The 16,213-nt window shown below is 38.0% G+C and overlaps 2 protein-coding genes and 1 long non-coding RNA gene across 4 annotated transcripts; all 3 read right to left on the bottom strand.

Annotated features, from left to right (window-relative positions):
- Window positions 1-4,072: 4,072 nt before the first annotated feature.
- On the bottom strand, window positions 4,073-8,394 carry fev (FEV transcription factor, ETS family member). Its single transcript, XM_010731665.3, has 3 exons — window positions 7,902-8,394; window positions 7,140-7,211; window positions 4,073-5,845 (listed from the first exon to the last, which is right to left on the bottom strand). The coding sequence occupies exons 1-3, from the start codon at window positions 7,948-7,950 to the stop codon at window positions 5,304-5,306; spliced, it is 663 nt and encodes a 220-aa protein (XP_010729967.1). The 5' UTR covers window positions 7,951-8,394; the 3' UTR covers window positions 4,073-5,303.
- A 990-nt stretch (window positions 8,395-9,384) lies between these two features.
- On the bottom strand, window positions 9,385-10,526 carry LOC113748172 (uncharacterized). The gene is made up of 2 exons (XR_003464179.1): window positions 10,447-10,526; window positions 9,385-10,124 (listed from the first exon to the last, which is right to left on the bottom strand). It is a non-coding gene; the product is annotated as an uncharacterized LOC113748172 (long non-coding RNA).
- A 1,308-nt stretch (window positions 10,527-11,834) lies between these two features.
- cryba2b (crystallin, beta A2b) lies at window positions 11,835-14,673 on the bottom strand. Of its 2 annotated transcripts, XM_010731666.2 has the most exons (5): window positions 14,591-14,673; window positions 13,638-13,824; window positions 12,578-12,719; window positions 12,343-12,485; window positions 12,026-12,173 (listed from the first exon to the last, which is right to left on the bottom strand). In XM_010731666.2, the coding sequence occupies exons 2-5, from the start codon at window positions 13,793-13,795 to the stop codon at window positions 12,026-12,028; spliced, it is 591 nt and encodes a 196-aa protein (XP_010729968.1). In that variant the 5' UTR covers window positions 13,796-13,824; window positions 14,591-14,673. The 2 variants fall into 2 exon arrangements, with proteins under 2 accessions (XP_019118428.1, XP_010729968.1); XM_019262883.1 differs by lacking the exon at window positions 14,591-14,673 and having other exon boundaries at window positions 11,835-12,173; window positions 13,638-13,795.
- Window positions 14,674-16,213: the final 1,540 nt, after the last annotated feature.

Below are 16,213 nucleotides of genomic sequence, written 5' to 3'. Positions count from 1 at the left end.
TCTGTCTGACAGAGTTTTAATTAACAAGTGTGCATTGTCAAAAGTTAATTACTGGAATTTCTTTCTTTCCTTTTTTTTATGTATTTCAGTTGTGTTTTCCTCATGTCCTATCATGTCACAAATTTGTAAGAATAACTCCTTGATGACAAAAAGCACAACAAAAGACAGTTTGATCATCGCGGGACATCTCAGTTATCTCATTCAAAAGAATGTTTTTGACGGGCTCGATTATGTCATCTCATGTCTTCTAGGGCAACTGAAACAGGAGAGCATGTGGTTGATATTATCTAAACAAGTTCAAGAAAGTTTGCCTTGCAAGATAAAACGTTCTATCCACTAGCCAGGGCATGTGTCTGTTTTTCTGACAGCACTGCTCCTTTTTGGCTTTGCTTTCAATGCCTGCTCTTTTGAAAACTTGGTCCAGAGGTCTTTGTCTGAAGTGTGCTTCTGTTTCTTCATGTTCTTTCATTTTCCCTTGTTCCCTTGCCCTTTCTCCAGTTAACTCACAATGTTTGCCAAGCTGTCTTACTTTATCTCCTTCAAAAGGAGTCTGCAGAACCTGGACTCATTTTTCACAAGGTAATCTGGCCAGGGGTTTATTTTACATCACTCCCTGTGGAATGAGCACCCTTCTGATTTGGGACACCCCAGAATTGGCCGACAAGACCCAATGGAGCAACAGAACTCTATACATCTCTCAGAGTAATCTACGTGGTGCTTTTGAACATGTGCAGTATCAGCTGGATATTTTAATGCAGTCAGAATGTGCATGTGTTGTTTGTTGCTGTGACCTTTTGGATTTTCACTGGCTTCAGTTTCCATTTCGTCACATTCACTTCCATCCCTCCAAATTGTTCCTCTTCATAATCTCTTTCCTCTTCTTCATCATCACCACCACCATCACTGTGAGGGAATTTTCCGTTCTAGCATGCCATATATGAGGCTTACACAGGGTCAAGCAATATGTCTTGAGGTCACTGTAAGGATAGTGTTTAATCTTAGATTCATATAGGGACACTGATTTCTTCTCCTTGAGATACAAAGGAGCTGTATGTTTGTTTAAGAAAGCAGGCACCATACTGATCATTGCTATGGTAACTGAGGAGGATAGGGCTTTCTCACTCACTGGCCACAACAGATAGGTACATAACATAGAATCACAGAATCATATAACAAATTCAGACTTTGTTTAATAAATAATGACCAAATACCTATACTGTTGCATTGAGCATTAACGTTTATGGATATAAATAGTTGCAGCACTCTTCTGAGACACATAGCTGAGCCTCCTGTGCACTGTTCTCTAGACTAACTGAAGTAACCACTGATTAATAGAATTTTCCACAGCGACCACCACCTTCACCACCTTCATCACCAATATCTCCCTGATATGATCTTCATATTCATCATCTCTCTCCCTGACATCATTATTTCTCCCCCTGGCAGCTCTTGGTTCCCTGATATCATCACCCTCCCTATACTTACTTATATTGTCTCTTGTACTTTTATGGTGGATCATGGTAGGTACAGTCTACAACTACAGCACAACAACTACAGTCACCTGCATCTCAACAGGATTTACAGTACAGAAACCCTCAGAGCCAACATTATGATAACCAAAAATAAATTCACCTGCATCTCCACAGGATTTACAGAATTACACTCAATTGAAGCATACAGCAGAACAGAAGCTTGAGAAAAAAAGCAACCGCTGAGAGAAACAGAGAATACTTTAAGGCCTCGAATCCAAGAACTGGCTTACCTTGTGCATTGCATATTTCCTGGCTCTGCTTTGTGTGACATCGTCCATGATATCATCCAAGTCCAGTGTCTTAGTCTGTGACTTGAGGTGTTTTTGCATCTTCTTAGTCCTCACTTATTATTAATCCTGGACAAAATGCTTGAATCACCCAGTTTATATCAGTCTACAGCGGCTTATATCTGGATCAAACGGTCAGAACACACAACTTTATGTCTTCAGAAGCTTGAAAGTTTCTTATAACTGAAAAATTCAAATTGCGGCCAAAGACATGTTTACACTTCATATTATTATCAGCCGTGACATTTGCGTGACACACATTTTGCAGCACGACACAATGTTTGGTTTTCAAAAATGTGTGGGTGGGCCTTCAGTGCCGCCCTTGCTTATGATTGGCTCGTTTGCTCTATCTATGTTTGCGTTGTAGTCTTCAAAATAAAAGTTCTACCTCTTTGCCTGTATACAATGCTTTATCTGTAAACCGTAGACAGACAGACATGGCTACGTTTAGATCATTGTATTGTGGATGAGTCCTTTAGACTTTAATAATTGTTGATTATAACTGAATACTTTATTATTATGCTCTTACTAACAGGTGGCGCACATCATTTTGTTTTACATGTTAAAAAATACATTTTATATTAACCAAATGTTTTGTTGGCGCATAGATGACAAAGTAATGCAACTGTGTTTTATTGTGTTGCAATTCATCATCTATTTTGAAAAATGAGAGCACTTTAGTAAGTTTTTTTTTTTTTTTACAGGATGCACTGTGGACAGTAAATTATGTCCTCAATAATTAGGAAGCTCATGGACAGAGAACCAACAACAAGCACGCCAAAAGGAGTTTTAAAATGACCAGCAGGTGTCGCACTGTTTCTCAGTAAGATTGTACACTGTCCTGAAAAGTCAATAGAAATGTGGATATGTTGACAGCTAGACATAAAATCCAAGCACATACCCAGTATTTAGTGCTATAAAAAGTGGTTTCAGGAGGCTTCATGACTGATCTGAGAGTATTAGTTGTAGTTGTACCTAATGATTTCTTTTCAGGAATTGTATGTAGCTGTTACAGAAGGAAAGCTGAAAGATATACATTAATTTTAACTTTCCGTAACAGCTATTGTCTATTGCAATTGACAAAATGAGTTGTTGTTGTTGTTGTTGTTGTTGTTGTTGTTGTTGTTGTTGTTGCAGTAAACTGTTCTAACCAACCTGAAGGATTTTAGGGATGTTCGTAGTTCTTTCAGGAAATTAAATTTGTGTTTTTTAAGCTAATCAGTCTAATTATTTGTTACAATTTTATTGCATATGACCAAAGACTAGCAAGTTAACAACTTTACTAACAAACATCAATGAAGTGCAACAAGACATAATAGCCAGCTAATATTACTTATAGTCCAACTTACTAGTCGATCAGCTTGGAGTCTGTCTTTCAGTCTTTCATTTTATGATGCTTGCAACAATGACTAAAAGTCACTCCTGCATTTACTCTTGTCTGATGACCTCTTGCTTGGTCACTTTCTCATTTTCTCTTCCTCTTCGCCTCTGTCGTTATGTCCATAGAGATTGCTGAGCCCAGTTACATTGCCTATTTGCCCAGCCCAGGTTCTGGAGTGACACTGGCTCCACTTCCTGTCAGCAATCACTTGTACCTCTATACTGAAGACTTTCTCTTCCTGCCTGTGGTACAAACACTAACACTCCCCTGGTGCTCTCAGCTCACGGTCCGAGCAGCCCAGCTAACAAACTGAGCTAACAGCAGCTATCGTTTGTTGCAGTTTTCATGCATGCTGCCAGTTGCTAACATATTATGCTAACCTATTAGATCATAGAAGTGGATGATTTGGCTTGATAAAAGCATGTTAAATGGTTAGTTGCTGTAGTTACCTAATTTTAACAAGCCTTCGATGATTGCAAAACTAGTGATAAAGAGGAAAGTTGTGTGCTTGTGATTGATTTGCTGCATGTAGGTGGGACTTCGACCAAGGTTTGAACCATAATCACTATTGACTCTCTGCTAATGACGCTTATATCCCAGAAAGTTTGGCTTTTTTTTGCTCAGTGGAAGACACATAGGCCATATCATTGGCCTGGTCTGGAATACATTTACAGCTGACCTTACAAAAACATAATGATGGATGTTTTGTTGTTCTTTTGGGCTGCCAGGTCACAACTACTTGCTTCAACTGTTGGTAAAATTACAGGCAAACACTGCATAATACTGTGTACAAACTTGAGTGAACATTCATCTTGCCATGCAACTATTTCCCATCGTCATTATTTTATTTATTGGCATTTAAATGGATGTATCATGAATACAAACGTATTTAGAAGTCTCTAACACAAGAACTCTGACATCTCAGTGTGAGCATAAATGTGGCACAGAAGAAAAAAAGAAGAAAAATCTAGTGGTACGCTGGTATTTTAACCAAAGCAAAAGTTCATCAGCACATAATTCAAATAGACTTATTCATAACAATCTGTTTTATTTGTTTTTCATTGGTACAGTTGTTTTAGCTACACTATGAGGCTGAGTGAATTAATGCAATGTACACTAAAAAGCAGCGATAGCCGGAGCATATCTCCGCAGTACAGTATTTACAGAAAAGTTCATGAATTCACAGTTTCTGTTACTATTCACGTTACACAAATCACAACCCTGTACCCCTGTACTGGTTTCATTTTTATTGTAAGTGGGTCACATTTGATATTCTTAAAAGAATGGATGGATGTGTCTAATTTTCTAAGCAGTGGGCAGTGATTGAAAACAGTGATTAAAGTGACAATGTGACTGTTTCCAAGTGATGATAATTTAATACATGAAAAATCAAATCCATCAGGCATTAGGCCATTCCCAAACCACAAGATGGCGCCAATAGTCCAATAATAACTGGTTATTTGCTCCCGAGTTGATGGAAATGAACCCACCTGAGTGTGAAAACAATCACAGAACTCCAGAAAAGGAGAATGGGAGCAAAGCAAAGGGACTGAAAAAGATGAGGATAGGTATAAAACAGAAAATTCCATTACCTTTTTTAAGTAATACTCTACTTTGTTCATTTCAAAAGCCGGGCTCTTATTTAATGTCATAGATTGTGCCTGAAATGAAGAAATCCCATAATTCGGATCGTTATAGAATAAAATCCTATAATAAAATAATCCAAATATAATTATCTAAATATACCGCGCGTAAAAGTTCAAAACATAGTGCGTAAATGGAAAGGTGGCTCTTGATTGATTTATTAACTGGTTTAAAATCTAACAGGGATAAATAGTTTTTTGTTTGTTTATGTACGTGTTTTTAGATACATATAACCATTGTCTCAGCAACATTTGCGTGACTACTGCTCCATAATTACACGTTTAAATATCAATCAACAATCGTTACGTGTCCAAAACATTCACATTTAACCAAATGAAGCCAGTACATCCCCATGCAAATTACCAAAACCGATCTCTCGTTGCTGTCATCTCTTTTCATTCCTTTTATTACGTGGGGTGTCTATATTTTTACAGTTTGTCTAAAAAGATGCATCAAGAGTCAGTTGTAATGGCTATTGATGTTACTCAGACTGTTGATGTTGTTGACACAGCTGATGTGGGATGGAGACACGGTGCCAAAGGGCCCTGGAGGCTGGAGGTTGTGGCTGTGATACAGAGCCGCAGAAGGAGAACCGGGCCAGTAGGAGAAACCCGACGGCCCAACGCCGGGAGCCACGAGGTTCAATTTGGAAATCCCAGAGAAGGGAATCGGTGAGAAGTTACCCTGAAACTTGTAGATGGCCTGCTCTGTGGTGGTGGGCTGGCACACCTGCGCCAAGCCGTGGAAATCAAACTTGTAAGCGTACCGCTTTCCGTGGACTTTTGTCATGATGTTTTTGTCGTAGTAGTAGCGCAGCGCTCGGCTCAGCTTGTCATAGTTCATGTTGGGTTTGCTCTTGCGTTCCCCCCAGCGCCGAGCCACCTCGTCCGGGTCGATGAGCTTGAACTCGCCATTGGTGCCCTCCCAGGCGATGCACGACATGTTGGTGCTGTCAGAGAGGAGCTCCAGCAGGAACTGCCACAGCTGAATCTGACCACTGCCTGCGTGGAAGAGACCATGACCATCAGTTTATCGTTAATGTAAACTGATCAGAGATTAGAGAAGAATCTAAACTAATAAATCAGCTAAACAAAACCACATGAAAGGCATGTGTCTGCGGTTCTCGGTATTAATATATACAGCCAGTATAAAAATGATTTAACGGTTTGTAGTTTTTATTACATTATATTTGCACAATACATTATATTACATAATATACATTTTGGCAGCAGATTTTGATAGATAAAGCCTTTTTCCTCAAGGTAAATTGTAGACCAATGGGGGAATGATAGCTAAAGGCTATTAGATTATAATTATGCTTTCAATGTGCTTATATTAACTAACTGTGTTTATATTTCTAACATACTAATTTTCGTTCATAAAATTAAACACTGCATCTTGAGCAGCTTTTGTCTTGGATGTGGATTCATATGATATAATCCACATGTATTTTTAGCCATGGTATTGTTGAATGTAGTGATTCTGTTTCAAGTATTTTATTATTATTATTATTATGATTATTATTATTATTATTATTACTGTTATTATTATTATCATTATTATTATTATTATTATTATATTATTATTATATTATTATTACGGCATAAACTGTTTTATTTTGCCATTTGGCTTCCAGGTGTGTTTATGCCCGTTCAAGTCAATCAGCACTCCATCACAGTGTAATTAAATCAGTGATCATGAGATGAGGACGGACGGCAGATGGATTCTGTGGTAAGGCTTTTATTTTATGTACTTAGCCTAATTTATTATATTATTATTATTATTATTATTATTATTATTATATTATTATTATTATTATTATTATTATTATTTTTAAATGCATGATTCAGTTTTGAGCCAGTGGTGGATGAGATAAAGGTGGAAAGAATAAAAAAGACAAAAATCTACATTATCTGTGACCAAAAATATAATTGACCAAAGAATTTTTTTTTTTTTTTATTAAATGCGCACTAAATATATCAGAGGTACAAACTAAATCAAATTAGTCTTTCAATATTTCTATGGTATTTAGCAAGTAAGCTTGATTGATTCTTTGAACAGTTTCTCCATGACAGGTCTGCCACCGATGACTTTACCAACAGCTATATTTATTATTATTATTATTATTATTATTATTATTATTAGTATTAATTATTATTATTATTATTATTTCATCATCGGTATTTGGATTTTTAAAAAATATGTATTTATCATAATGATAATAATATTCTATCACTGTGCTCTCTGATAAAAAACATTTATAGTGTATCTAGGCCAGGTCATTGATTCTCTTACCTTTTTGCACTCCTGTGTTTATTGGACCCCAAGTTGCTCCTTTGCTTTCTTTCAACAGATTTTCTGTTGGATCTGAAATCAAAACAGACACATCGTCAGTATCCTCTGCTGCTAATCCATCATGTTAAAGCACAGACCTGTTTATCTATTTCATATTGTCTATAAATGATACATTTTTAGGTAGCCATTTAGACCACTCGTTTATTCTAATCTTACTTTGTTGGGTTAAGAAAGTAATTTCACTTATGTCCAAAAACATTTTAGAAATAAGTGTCATATCTTCTAACAATGAAAACAAAATCAAGATCAAGGATAAGATGAATCAAATAAAATAATCTTCAGACGGATTTCTTTTCATCTGTTTTTAGAGGAAACCGTAGAGAACAGCTGCTCTGAGATCCTGTAAAATTGACCAGACCGGGGCATAAGATCCAAGCTAAAATAAAATGTTAAAATTGCCAAATCTCAAAGTTAAAATTGATTAAAATCCTAATTCTGTCCTCGTCCAGTCGCAGTCTAATGGAAGAAGCATGTCGTCTTTGCGGTCTCCTCTCTCCGAGAAGCCAGGAAACGCGTCCAGGAAAAAGGATTTCCGATTTCCGACAAAAGAGCAGACGGGCTTTCAGATTGAAAAAGGCTGAACAATGCTCTGCTCTGGAAGCGGAGCATCACCGCATCAGGGCACCGACGCCCAGATCAGAATTACAAGAATTATAACATTTTATTTCTAAAATTCTTCTTTAACGGGACAAAATGACGAACCTGAGAGATACATGTTGAACATGAGGTTTCCTCTGCAGTCCTGTCTCATTGTGTTCAGTTGTTCAGAAAGGGTTGGATTTCATTTCGTTGGTGGCGGAGGAAAAGATTTTTATTAAACTTTATCTCATAACTGTGATCTGGAATAAATGCGGGTGGACAGATTGAAGTTTCCAGGCAACTGTCACTGGCCCCCATCTCTGAGACAATATTCAGACAGCAATTTCCCCTGGTGCATTGCTTTAATTAAAAGAGCAATTTACCTCTGTCAGCCCGCCTGGTGCCCACAATAAAAAGAGGCCGATAGAAATTCGGCCCTTATCAATCCACCATCACAGTTTAATAAAGTTTCCGCGTTAAGATCTGAGTTTCTATGGTGAATTGAAGTGTTTGACATGGAAACCAGTTCAGATCCTCCTCACTTTTCCGCCTCTTTACCTCTTGGCAAACAACAAAGACCTATTTCATGTTGGGAAAAGAATATTTACCTTGAAAAACACGCTTCAGTGCACACGAGAAAACAAGAACATTTCATCCCCCCCATAACCTTCTGTTTGTAGGTTTAAGGTTATACAGCATCAATCTGGGGGTAATGAGGTTGTAACTTTAAAACCATGGCTTCTGACGCTCACTGACGTTATCAGGTCCACTCATATTTTTATAATTCTTGTTTTATAGAGGCAGTGAGATGTGTGCAAATCGGGCTGAATGTAGTATATATAAAGAGTATATAGTCTAAACACCATTTGTAATTAGTATTATCATTAAAATCTATAAAGGTGATACATTAAATGATTGTCACAAGCATGACATTAGCTGTCCTTTTTTATATTCAGAAGATAGATAGAACAACATTTAATTTAGGTGCAAATAACGTTGTCTTGACAGGCACATATGAGGATTATATACAGCACAACCATAAGTGTCAGTTTTATAAATGAGATCAACACACATATTTCTAATAGCGTTTAATGTAATCAATCCAGCTCTGCATCATTATAATTTAAAGTCTATTTCTCTGATCTGAAGCACTTTGGGATGTTTCAAAGCAACACATATACATTTAAAGAGGAAATCCATGTAATTCATGGGTGTGTTAAAAGGTTTGTCTTTAAATATCTAAATTGTACCTAAATACCTTTTCTTGTCTATGCATTGAAATTATGAGAATTATGAAAAAGGGTCAATAAAAACATTTCTAAAGGAGAAAACACTCTGACACTGATAAATATATAACATATGTATAGCTTTAACTTATTTACCTATAGTGCATTTCTTCAAGAGTGTTTGCACTGTGAGCTCAGTCAGGTGACACATCATAGAACAAACACTGAAACACATGATGAATGATTAGCGACTTTCATTTCAACACAGGGCTGCAAAGTATGACTTGCATTCATTTTTGATTTTGTATTTCATGTTTTTTTATTTATAATTTGACAGATTTCACTCTCTGGTGATACTGTGATGATTGATGATACTTCCCCCCCCCCTAATTTCCACCTTTTTCAAGTAAAAGCTATTAGAATCCATGTAATCCAACAGAAGTGAAAGTAAGTTGTGTTTTTAGATTCCTTCAGTAGCACTGGTCAGCCTGCGTGTGTCATGACAGATATATTGTATTTTCAGCAAAACAAACCACACAAGATCCCAACAGTCGCTAATCATTCATCATGTGTTTCAGTGTTTGTTCTATGATGTGTCACCTGACTGAGCTCACAGTGCAAACACTCTAGAAGAAATGCACTATAAGTAAATAAGTTAAAGCTATACATATGTTATATATTTATTCAGCTACATAGTTTTAGCATACAAGTTTGCACATAATCAGTCTTTAAAAAACAGATGGCATCCGATTTAGCCTTAATTTGTCCCACTAGTTTAGTTTATAAAATGTAACATATGGTTTCCAGGCTTTTCCTCTCAGACATAAGGGAGCAAAATCTTGCATAACAGATCAACGCAGAATTAATTCCCCACATTCCTTCACCTTGGACTAAATTTTCCACTCTTCGCTTGGCAGCGATTCCTCAAGGCTGTGGTTGTAGGTGTGTCTCTGGCGTCCCAGACTTGCTTTAGCTGCCTGTGTCCAAGTAAAAGTCGCAGGCAACTTAAAACAAGCCTCGAAAGCTAGACTGTGTCCAATGATGCTGTGGTAGATAAAAGAGTAAAGGGTAGGGTAAGAGTAAACTCTAGTTTGTGATCAGCATGAGGCAAGAAATCCATCTATAGAAAGGAAAAATGAAAACATAATTACATAGAAACATCAGAAAACATTCATTTTAGTTTCTTGTTTTTTTCCCTAATTCCATTAACACATCAATTGGTTGCTATCAAAAAAAGACTTACTACAGTACAGTAATCTGCAAGTAATTTTGCTTATTGATGTGTAAATGTAAATCCTACAGTAGGCTGTAAATATAAACATTCAGGTTAAATTGCATAATATTGTCTGTAATTCATTGCAGTAAATGAATCAATACCCTCATTAAACTACAGCTGCCACCAAAAATGAATGTAAAGTTCCCCTGTAAAGCCTTTAACTTACCTTGGTCCTCAGTAATGCGTTGTCAAAGAACCAGAGTTTGCAGCTTACTAGACTACCTAAGTGTCACTCCTCTATAAGCCACGGTGCAGCTGCTTTAATCAGTCTGCAGCGGAATGTATATTTGAGAAAGGTGTGTGTGCATGGTTACACATTTATTAAAAGATCCTGGTTTTTTGGGTGTGGGACTGTGAGCCAGTGCAGGTTTATGGGTGTGTTAACACGGAATCCAATGTCCTGGACCAACCGGAGGAGTGTGTGTGGAGGTAAACACACTCCAGGATCCCGGCGGGTGACTGTAAGATAAACATGATGGTGTAACATTAGAATAAACAAACAAATTCTACTAAGCTACCTGATGTTAATGTGTTAGTTTTATGCAAAATTGTAGTGGGGAGATGAGAGACATCAAAATGAGTGAACCAGGACTTTTATTTTGTTGTTATTGTTGTAAATAAATAAATCTTTACAGTAATTCCTGGTGTATGGGTTTTAAAAAAAATCTTTACCTGACTGGTTTACTTCTTTCTGCTACATCTACATCACCACCAGTAGCACAGTCTGTTGGGAGAAGTGGCTGGAGATTTCCCAGTTCACCTCTGGGCACAGCTGAGGTGCCTTTGAACAAGTTACCAAATCCCTAACTGCTTCCAGGCTGCCGCTATATTTCTAACCAGCACTCCACCATCTCTCCACATGTACATGTGTGTGTGGTTGTATTTTTTGGCCTATATGTGTAAAACTCACAAAGTTTCATTCACAATCAGGTTTTGTGGCGAGACAAACATGACTTTGGACACTGCATCTGCATTTACACACAGGCTACACAGAATGTTTTCTGTACAAAATAGGGAAAGCTAGCAAGAGCACCATAATGAATCCATTCTATTTTTCAAAAAGTGTATTTCACGAATTGATAAATATGGTGTATGGTTTCAAAATGGCCAACCAGATTATCTGTTTACAGCTCCTCACTTTACTGGCCATCTATGGCAAATTATGATCATAACAATGTAAGAATAAACAAGAGAAACAAAAGTATTGTAGTGCTCTTGTTTATTGGAAATGTGAATACAGTCTGACAAGTACAATACTAACAAAGCCTAACAGAGAGATTTGAATCAAATCTTTCTGTGTATGTTGACTAAAATGATAAATATATCCTTGAAATAAATAAAAAGCAAAAACTATCTCTGATAATAGCCTGGTCCATGAAGCTAAAAGAGAATAAGATGCTCCGGTTTTGAAGTGCATCAGTGTGATTATGACTTCATAATCGAGGTGAAAGATGATTGACAGCTCAGTGTAGTCAGTTGAAATATTTATTTTTATTCATTTAAGTCAGGTGATCATTTTCACTGTAAAAAGAGAAAGAAATACCAACAAACTTCTAGTTTTGAAGAAAAGCCTTTATTTCCTATATCAAGAACATGCTTTAGCATGGTAGAAGAAGTAGGTACTTAGATATCCATACATGCAGAGCCACAGAGAGATAGAAAGAGTTTGTCCATCTACTGTTCTGTGCAGCGGTCTGTCCGGGGCTCAAGTTGAGAAAAGGGGTTCGGGAAGGCAGAATGCAGGCTTAGTGCTGGATCCTACGAATAGACTGCACCTGGTTGGTGTGAGCCTGGGTGCTGTACTCGTTGTAGTTTCTGTACTCGCCTTGGCGTCTGTCTCTCTCCAGAATGTACTGGTAGCCACGGTAACCAGGGAACTGGTAGGCCACCCAGCTGCAGAGAGAGAGAGAGAGGTGGGCAGGAGGGGGTCAAGGTCAGATCAAAGAACACAATATATCATTCACACAAACTGTGTCAGACACATCTTGTTTGTTTTAAATACTGCTTTTCCAAATGACAAAAATAATCATGTGAAATTATGACTATAAGATGCATAACTCACGCTCCGGAGTTGACTTTCATAGAGGGCACCTCCTTGCTGCACCAGCCCATAGCCTGTAGGGAGGGGTAGTCATCGCACATCTCAAACTTACGGCCCTGGAAGTCCTCACACTCGTACAGGGTCACCTTGCTGTCACTGTGCTTCTGCAAAAGAGAAAGAGAAAAAGGAAATCAGAGAAATATATCTGGTAAAAAAAAACAGAAAACAGGATGAATGGAAGGATGTGGGAACTTACAGCGCACTTGATGGGTCTGAAGGAAAGCATGTGCTCGGTTCTGTAGCTGCTGTTTCCACTCCAGGCCTCGTAGCGAGGGTAGTCTCCCTTCTCCAGGACAAACTGCTGTCCCTGGTACTCTGGGTACTCATAACCCACCCAGCTAAACAGTAGAAGGATGTGGAGGAGAGAGACATGGAGGGAAAGAAAAGAAAAGAAATGTTGAGATTAAATGAGGAGAGAACACATAAAATATCCAAACCACTAAATGCAAAGTTGTTTTAGTGCAACAGATCCTAAACTGTCATTTTCGTTAAACAACAGAGTCCAACGCCCACAGAATAGCCTCGAGGGTAAAGAGCATGCAGCTTCTTTTGTCACTAGGATCACAAAGCAAACATTAAACAGTGCTGCTCCTGCCTCCACCACTGCTGCTGCTGCTACACCCAGGGCTTTTTATCTGATCACCAGTCAGTCAGTCAGTCCGCCTCTCTGGCTCACAGCCGGCAGCTGCACACAGCCAAGTCATATCACAACAGGGTTACACATGGATGCATGCGCACAGACAAATGATACATGCCAACTAGCAATGCAATAACACTGCTGGATGTAATTTAGGTTTTTTTGTTATTCTGCCTTTTCTACTTGATAGAGTCTGTTTTTTGCTTTAATCTTCTTTAATTTTCAAGAAGCAAATAATGTGATTTTATTAGACATTGCTGTGGAGCCACATTGCTCTTCGATATCCACTGTTTATAAGCAGCAATGTGTATTTAATGAAATATACAGGACTACAGTCGAAACATGCTGTAACTCTCTCACTGTCAGCATTACTCTACTACCATTTATACATCTTTATGGGGTTTACTTAGACATCAGAGAGTACATTTTTAACCAGATTCTTACAATCTGTTGACTCAAATCTGCTGCTATCATAAAGATGTCAGAACTTAAACATGTACAAACACAGGTCAAGAGGTGAAAGTGAAGTGATTTCCACACTATATGGAAAATTCAGGGTTTATATAGAGTCAGAGAGTGAAACAGGAGATCCAGAAAAACGCAAACAATGTGAACTTACGGTCCATTCTCAACCTTGATGGAGCGGATCTTGTTGAAGCCCCTCTCCATGATGTTCTGGCACTCCAGCATGAACTCACAGCGCTTTCCCTGGAAGTTCTCCTCCTCCCAGACTGTGATCTTGAACTGGCCCATCTGCTCCATCTGTTGAGTGTTCATGGCTGCTGCTTCTCCCTTTGGGGTTATCTCTGACCAAGGTCAGCGTTCCAACAAAATGCAGTGTTAATAGATGGAAAACGGTAATCTCAGTAAGACATGCATGTCCTGAGTAGGTATAGTAAGTAAAGTAAAGTGAATGAATAACAAATGTTTTTGAGAGAGCAAACTTCCCAAGTACACTCATCAGTTACTAGAAATCAGCTCAGTAAGCTTACAACTGTAAACTTTGTATTTTAGCTTGATTAGAAAATACCAGTTATGAGGTAAAACAATTATATTCAAGTAAATCCTTTCTGGAAATATTTTCACTTTCCAAATGTGCCCAAATATGAATGTCTTATGTCCCTCTTGCATATAAATTGTACTGTATACCATCATTGTTACATTAGTGCAACAACAGTCAACCACATTTCTGTAAGCCATAGCCATGCTTTGAGTTAGAGTTGCTAACCCTCCATAGCCCAATTTCTTTGATTTTGAAGTTAACAAAAACACGTCCACATTACTGGTTTGTAAAAAATATTTGTATGTTGTTACCGACACAAGCACAAGCACACCAGTAAGGCATCATCTTGCTAGATACAAATTCACCCTAAAAACAGCAGCATGAAATGGCTCACATGTTTTTTACTCCATAGCAAATCAAATCTCAAAGAGCATCCACAGCTATCTATCTAGCTATCAAATACACAGTATGGGCAGCATCTTGGTGGCTGTCGGGCTCCACCCCAGTACACTTAGCTGTCCCCTGATTGATTCTTAGCTGAGTCTGAGGCACTGTGTTGGTATACTTACAGACAGTACTGAGGTGGGACAGATCCAGTATAATCAATGTCGGGGAAGAGACCCTCGCCTGTGTTTTTATAGGGCCAGGCCCCCTGGACCTGCGCCACTCCATTTGCCCAGTAGCCTTGCACACTCAGCAGCTGAGCGGGCCGGCTGAAAGGGGACATTAGCCTCATGCTTTGTGGAGGCTCCATAGCACCATTGTCCGCAGAGCCCCAAACTGACTTAGTCATCAATATGGCAGCCATGGTCAGAGGGAACCTGACCCAGGACTATACAATGGTAACACACTGACACAACAGTTTGATTGGTGTGGCAGGATAATAGACACATTCTGGGAGCTGATCCCCCCCTCTCTCACACTCTCTCTTTCTCTTCCTCTCTGCTGTAGGTAAATTGGATCTGAAACTAGAGGTGGGAAAAGGGCCCAAAGCATCCTACAAAGTGGGAAAAAAAAGGACCTGAGCCAGTTTCATCTTAAGAATATCCTTATCTCTTCCTTTTGAATTGATTAATGAGGAAGATCTGGAAGACCAACCTTGAATTGCTAAAGTGAAAAGCTACAATAGCAACAGCAGAACCTTCTGACTGATGGTATGATCGCTTTGACAGTCTCAAAGGGATCATGCAGGTGAGAGCAGAATATTATCTAGGTGTTTTATTTAAGCCAACACCAGTGGTCTGGTCATATATTAATATAAAATGTCTTTAAATGTATAAAAGTATTTGATTGTAAGGATTAGAAAACAATAGGTTTTATCAAGAGTAAACATTAGATTTAAATATAACATTTAGGGTGAATAAAGACAAAGAGCATTTCTAATGTGGGCAAAAATGTATGTTTATATTTTATCTTTTATTTTATTTTAATGAAGCTTTTCAGACAATGTTGTAGAGTGTTCGTCACTATGTTAACAGACCTGTAATTTAAATTGGGGTCATACCAGGTTACAATACTGTTTTCAGTTTTAGTGTTAAGGCTACAGTTTGATAACAGGTTTGCCTATATTGTTGCAACTGAGAAAGATCACACTGGCACATCATGAATAAAAAAAAAAAACACCTCACAGTTCTTCTTATGTTCTTCTTTTCTGTGCTCATATTATAATTATAATATGTAGTGTTTCCAATACTCATTCTTATGTTATTTGTGTTCATTCCTATAAAACATATGACTGGATTCAGGAAACAAACAAACAAAAAATATTTTCTGTATCATAATTTGGTATGTACTGACAAACTGTATCTCCATAGCTGACTGTACACTGGTACCATCAGTTCTCTTCTTTCAAATGATTTCCCTGTCAAAGCAAACACAGATTTGTTATGTTCCCACCTTGTCATTTCATTTCAAGAAACTGTGGATATTAGAGATGTATTTTCCTTCATCATTGGTGACATCTAGTGGCAAAGACATCTATTACATTCAGGTTGGCAGAGGCTTTTAAATGGTCTGCCTTCCTAAGGCAACATTGTGTAACTTCTGCCACAAAATAACAGATTTTAAATCATTTTGATGCCACACTGATCAGGTGAACGATGATGTCAGTGTCGCTCCCTGTACGCCTGTTCATGTAATATGTAACTTTGTGTACCATCACTTTGTATTACATCACGCACTAACATCTATTT

The sequence above is a fragment of the Larimichthys crocea genome, chromosome XVIII (genome assembly GCF_000972845.2).
Source record: "Larimichthys crocea isolate SSNF chromosome XVIII, L_crocea_2.0, whole genome shotgun sequence".
NCBI lineage: Eukaryota > Metazoa > Chordata > Actinopteri > Sciaenidae > Larimichthys > Larimichthys crocea.
This window is presented reverse-complemented; position numbering and strand designations above follow the sequence as displayed.

Excerpts from the sequence above, each read along its gene's own strand:
- fev (XM_010731665.3), bottom strand. The coding sequence starts at position 7,950 with ATGAGACAGGACTGCAGAGGAAACCTCATGTTCAACATGTATCTCTCA. Across the intron at positions 7,212-7,901 it reads GTTCAACATGTATCTCTCAG|ATCCAACAGAAAATCTGTTG; the intron begins GTTCGTCATTTT and ends TTTTGATTTCAG. Across the intron at positions 5,846-7,139 it reads AAACACAGGAGTGCAAAAAG|GCAGTGGTCAGATTCAGCTG; the intron begins GTAAGAGAATCA and ends TCTTCCACGCAG.
- cryba2b (XM_010731666.2), bottom strand. The coding sequence starts at position 13,795 with ATGAACACTCAACAGATGGAGCAGATGGGCCAGTTCAAGATCACAGTC. Across the intron at positions 12,720-13,637 it reads ATCAAGGTTGAGAATGGACC|CTGGGTGGGTTATGAGTACC; the intron begins GTAAGTTCACAT and ends TCTACTGTTTAG. Across the intron at positions 12,174-12,342 it reads ATGAAAGTCAACTCCGGAGC|CTGGGTGGCCTACCAGTTCC; the intron begins GTGAGTTATGCA and ends CTCTCTCTGCAG.